This window comes from Buceros rhinoceros, unplaced genomic scaffold, assembly GCF_000710305.1.
Source record: "Buceros rhinoceros silvestris isolate BGI_N320 unplaced genomic scaffold, ASM71030v1 scaffold18382, whole genome shotgun sequence".
In the NCBI taxonomy this organism is placed as follows: Eukaryota; Metazoa; Chordata; class Aves; order Bucerotiformes; family Bucerotidae; genus Buceros; species Buceros rhinoceros.
Window position 1 is genome coordinate 1 of NW_010401144.1, and position 5737 is coordinate 5737.

Consider the following 5737-nt stretch of genomic DNA (forward strand, 5'->3'; position numbering starts at 1 on the left):
GAGAAGGAGCAGATCAAGACGCTCAACAACAGATTCGCCAGCTTCATTGACAAGGTGAGCTGCTGGAGAGACTGGGGGCTCTGTGGACACTGCTTAGAGCAGCTCTGAGCCCAAGCTCGCTGAACCCAGCAGAGGGAATCACAAGTGGGCTCAGGGTGAGGTCCTCAAGAGCATGGTGTGACTTGTGGCTGCAGTCCCGAAAACCTTAGGAAAGCCCTTGCTGTCAGCGAAGGGTTTGCCTGGCCTAGGCCGGCTTCGAACCCCCATTATTTGGCTGCCGTTGCCCATGAGGAGGGTGCAGGCTCTAAAGATCCCAGCTGCTCCCAAGTTCAGTGAGGAGGGGGCCTCATGGGGAGGGATCGTCCCGGTAGAACAGATCTTGATGTAAGTCAGAGCTCGCTGTGGGGGGGTGCTGTACCTGCCCTGTACCTCCGTGGCTTTACTGCCTTGCACTGATTGATTCCATGTCCAGTGTGAACTTAGCTCTGGCGTCCTCAGCACGGGAGGGATCCGGGCCGGGGTGTGGGGGTGGCATCTGTCAACTGTCAGGCAAGCAGCGCCTGCTTGTCTTTAATTCATACAAAGCCTTAAAGCCATGAGCCAAGCCCCAGCGTAGCAGTGCTCCCTCCTGGTCTTTATCACCCTCCAGAGCAATCTAAAGCCCTCTGAGCAATCAGAATTCTTCAGATACCATCCACTGGCCTCCTTCCCCGGGGTCTGGACTTTGTAGTGTCAGCTCCCCCTTCCTCCCGCTGTCACAAATGACCCCTTGGTTGCTTTCCAGGTGCGGTTCCTGGAGCAGCAAAACAAGATGCTGGAAACCAAATGGAGCCTCCTCCAGGACCAGAAGACCTCCCGGAGTAACATCGCGCCCATGTTCGAGGCCTACATCAGCAACCTGCGGCGGCAGCTGGACGGGCTGCTGAACGACAAAGGGCGTTTGGAGGGCGAGCTGAAAAACATGCAGGACCTTGTTGAGGATTTCAAGACCAAGTACGTATAATCTTCCCGTCTAACGGTGCAGATGAGCTGGTGGGTTGTCGGGAGCTCAGCAGAGATGTCCCAGCTTTTCCGAGGCAGATGTTCTTCTGAGGGAGGTGTTTTTCCAGCCATGAGTTAGGTGTCTAGTCCAGGGGAGCATCCCAGGTTCTCACCTGGGTCACTCGTTGCTCCTGGAACCTCATTCCTGTGCCTCTTCAGTGACTCCATCCCCTTGGCTTTGCTTTGGGGCCTCCTCAGGGATGGCTTCATGCTTTGGGTTGGACGTGCCAGCTGGGGCCCGTAGGAGCCCCGTGGGCGCTGGGCAGGTTGGCAGGCGGAGGGTGACGTGCTGCTGGTTTTGTGGGTGGGTAATGGAGTGACCTGCAATTTTTAAGCAACTTTTCAGTCCAAATCGTGTCGCTTGGGAGGAGCCCCATGAAGAAAGTAGCCTTTGTCTCTGGCTGTGCCCAACCCAGCTGCACAGGGGAATGCCTTCAGTGAAAAAAAAAAAGGAAAGAAAGGAGGGAGCTGGCAAACTGGATCCAGCAGGAACTGGAAACAAACAGATCTGATAACCCCCAGGGCGTGGTTAGGGAAAGTCAACAGCCGCTGAGTCCCCAGCAGGCGCATGGGGAGGATGTTTCCCCCAACTCTGGTGGGTTCCTGCTGCTCTGGGCCCATCCACAGCTCTCCTCTGCAGCTCTGCAAGGCAGCAGCCAGGAGCTCCTTTGCACCCAGAGGAGTCATAGCCCTGATTTTAGAGATGTGTCACACATTTGAGGTGCACGTTTATTCCTCCAGCTTACGCGTCCCCGTAAATCCAAACCCTGAATGTGCCAAGAGAATGAGGAGCCTGAGCTGCTGGTGCAGCAGTGGGAGCGAGGATGTAGGACCTGGAGCTCAGAACCTGCTTCTCCCCATTTGGATGAAGCAAATCTCGACTTCTGAGTAGGGTATCTAAACCACGACTCGCTCTTCGCATGGCTGTTTCCTCTTGCTCGTACGCCCAGTTGACACAGTAACTCTCAGCTGACATCTGGGGTAGGGGAGGAGATCTGTGTGCACAGGACTCCAGGGGATGAGATCCCGGCCCTGAGTCAGGCCCTGCATTGACTAAGGGTGTGGTGCAGCGTAAGCAAGGGCAGGAGCGGGCTGTGCTCGCGCTGTCCACCTGGCTTGGTGCCAGCCCTGCCGAGCTGAGACGGCGCTGGGCTTCCTGAGGCGCCGTGCGAGTTAACGGACAGTATCATGGAATCACCCAATCATTTGGGTTAAAAAAGTCCTCTGACCCCCACCCAGTCCCAGTGTCCCCCAGCACCGCCAGGTCCCCACTGACCCCTCTTCCCTCAGCACCACCTTGACCCGGCTGGGAAACCCCTCCAGAGACAGGGACTCCACCACTGCCCTGGGCAGCCTGGGCCAGGCTGGGACAACCCCAACGGGACAGAAATGGCTCTTCAGGGCCAATCTCAACCCTCCCATGGGCACATGCAGGCTGGTTCCTCTGGTCCTGGGGAGCAGAGACCAACCCCACCTCGCTCCACCCTCCTGGCAGGGAGTTGTGCAGAGCCACAAGGTCTCCCCAGAGCCTCCTGGTCTCCAGCTCAACCCCGCCAGCTCCTCCAGTTGCTCCTCAGACGTTCTCCAGAGCCTCCTCCATGGGCTCCAGACCCTTCTCTGGACACGCTCCAGCCCCTCAACATCCTTCTTGCAGTGAAGGGAAATTTCGAATGGTTTGGCCGTTCGTTGACCAGCTTAGAGGAGCTTCCCCCAGGAAACGAGGACGTTGACAATCCATTTTAGAACAATTCAGCCTTTTTAACCTGTCTCTGATTCTGCGCTGCGGGCTGTGCCTACGCAGCACCGTCCCGTCTTTCCCAAGTCATACCTTGCTCCGCAATAGCAACGGATGAAGTTCATTGACCTCCAAAGGGGCGACGTCCGTTTGTACCGGGGCCGATGGGCAGGCTTCCAGAGCGGGGCGGGAGGGGAGGCTCGTGAGGGCTCTTCAAAGTGAAGCAGCTCTCGCTTTGGAAGGCAAATTACAGCGCTCGCCACGCCTGCAGGGGCTGATAGTGGTTGCAGCCGTTCCTCCGGTGCCTTTCAGGATCCCTTTGGCAGCAGGTGCTGTTTGGTCGGGGGGTGGGTGTAAGGCAGGCTCCGAGCTCCAGGCCTGCAAGTGGCACAAGTGGGTGAACTCCAGTAAAGTCGTGGAGGACGATCTCTGTCTGCTGCAGATCTCACTCGTTCCATCTAGAGGCGAACCCCTAAGTCAGGAATGCAGCTGATACCAGGAGTACGTGTGACCTCAGAGTGGGGCCAGTAGGAGTAATTCTGCCACGGGACGGTGGCACATGACTGACCCCACGAAACATCCTCAAGTGTCCATGGTACAGACGTGCCCAGGGAGAGCAGCGTGAGCAGGTGCTTCGACCAGCACAGAGGACTTTGGTGGATCCACTTGCATCTCTTCAGCATTTGGATTTGCTCTCTCAAGGGCAAGTGGAAAAGCCGAGAGCCTCAGGACCACCATGCCACAGCCCTCCCCGAGTGAGGACAGGGAGCAGGGATCGCCTGAAGTGCAATGAATGTTGATGATTGTGTGATGAATGTGTGTGTGGGTGTGAAACGGTCGTGGCGGGGGGGACCAGGGCAACTCTGGGGCACCAGCCTCTCCTGGAACTGCCGCATACAGCCAGTACCTCTGGGGAGAGAACAGATGCGAGGCCACGGTGCAGCAAACCCCGGCCTGGGGCTGGCTCGGGAAGGTCTCAGGCTTTGCTGAGGTGGTTCACAGAGCGCGGAGGGAGTCGGGGTAACTCTTCACTGTGACGTTTTTTCCTTTACCCAGGCTCTAACCTCACACCAACCCCTTTTTTCCCGGCAGGTATGAAGATGAAATCAACAGGCGCACAGCAGCAGAGAACGAGTTTGTGGTGCTCAAGAAGGTGAGTTGTGGACGTGTGCTGGGACTGACCGTAGAGGTTTGCAGTCCTTCTCCTCCCCCGGTTGCTCCACGCTCCCTTTGCTACAGCCGTTCCTCGAGACCTGCTGGTGAAGGGTCCAGCTCAATTCTGGCTAAAGGCTGCCTCAGTGCAGGCACTGAGGTCTCTGGGAGGCTGGGAAGGAGAGCCAGATCCCACAGATACCATGGGTTATGGCTCTGCCTTTCCTTGGGACATCTCCTAAGGCTTTCCCTGGCTGTCCAAACCGACAGTGGACAGAGACAGGTCCAAGGGACCCTACAGCCCAGCCAGGATCCTGCCTGCCAGCGTATTTAGTGCACTGGGAGATGATTGTTAGGACACGGTAGGTTATTGGGCAGGTGGATGTGGAGAGCAACTTGGGGAACCTGGTGGGCTCGTGGCTGCTTGTGAAGCCAGCAGAGGCTGGGTGGACCGAGGCTTCAAAGCTGTGGCGACCTCCGTGGCTTATCGGTCTCTTTTAGGATGTGGATGCCGCCTACATAAACAAAGTGGAGCTGGAGGCCAAGGTGGATGCACTGACGGATGAGATTAACTTCCTGAGGTCCCTCTACGAAGCGGTAAGGTCCTTTCTGCTGCAGTGTGGCATCACCAGGGGGTGAAGAACAGCGAAGGGTGACTGAGAAAATGAAGGTGCAAGGAAGGTGGTGGAGACACCAAGTCTTCCCTTGCATAAGCACAAATGAGCCTGCGCACGGTGCACGTCCCCTGAGCCATCACAGATTTCACCCTGCCTGGGGTGTGAGATGGATTTATTCCAAACGTGGCCAGGACATGCACTGTTTTTTTTGATGCTGTTAGTGTGAAAACAAGGAAAATCAGCGTATTCCAGCCAGTGCTGCAGTGCTGGTGTGTGTCTGTGCCCGCATGCTGCGGGAGAGGGAGAGTGGAAAGCTCCTTGCCCCGACACCGTTATCTTCCCTGTTATTTGCAAGATAAGAGTTTGAGCTGGACACTCATCCGTGGGTGGGGTGGTGGAATTTGGCCCTCGCTTTGTTGTGAAGCTGATGCTGCAGCTTCTTGGACGAGCGTTTTGTGCTGGGTTCCTGTCTCAGGAGGGGGTGACCCAACCCTGCTGTCAGAAGGTGGGCACTAAGCAGCTCCATTTCTGCTATGGTTGGTCACTTTGCGCTTTGCAAGGTTGAGGTGATGCAGTTGGTGACCTTCCAATTAACGGATGTTTTGATTGAATCTTATTTGCCTCCCTTTCCCGTTTCTTCTCAGATTCTCTCGTTAATTGGCTTCCAAAGAGAGGCCCTTAAAACTCAGTGATTGATGGTCTCGTTTTTAATGCACCTGGCAGGAGCTTCAGGAGCTGCAGGCCCAGATCTCTGACACCTCCGTGGTGCTGTCTATGGACAACAGCCGGAACCTGGACCTGGACAGCATCATCGCGGAGGTCAAAGCGCAGTACGAGGAGATCGCCAACCGCAGCCGGGCGGAGGCCGAGTCCTGGTACCAGAGCAAGGTGTGTTGTGGGAGGAAGGCGGTTACGGCTTCGGGGAGCACAGGTATCCTGGGGGTCATGCGGGGGGAGGTTTCCACCAGCCTGACGCCTTTTCTCTCCCCCTGTTCTGTGTCCCAGTACGAGGCACTGCAGCTCACCGCTGGGAAACACGGGGATGACCTGCGCAACACCAAGAATGAGATCTCGGAGATAAACCGCATGATCCAGAGGCTGCAGGGGGAGATCGAGAATGCGAAGGCCCAGGGGAGGAGCCACCCTTTGCTCCTGACCGGGGGTTCCGCAGGGTTCCGCTGCGGAGCAGGCT

General features: G+C 56.8%; 1 protein-coding gene across 1 annotated transcript in view; it reads left to right on the forward strand.

The window, feature by feature from the left end:
* Positions 1–3: 3 nt before the first annotated feature.
* Positions 4–5737, forward strand: part of LOC104489956 (keratin, type II cytoskeletal cochleal) — a gene marked incomplete at its 5' end in the record, with an annotated part of 8495 nt that continues 2761 nt past the window's right edge. Inside the window, 6 exons of the mRNA XM_010132177.1 lie at positions 4–54; positions 785–993; positions 3869–3929; positions 4430–4525; positions 5269–5433; positions 5551–5672. Of these exons, the coding sequence (XP_010130479.1) occupies positions 4–54; positions 785–993; positions 3869–3929; positions 4430–4525; positions 5269–5433; positions 5551–5672 (704 nt within the window). The remainder of the gene's footprint in view (positions 55–784; positions 994–3868; positions 3930–4429; positions 4526–5268; positions 5434–5550; positions 5673–5737) is intronic.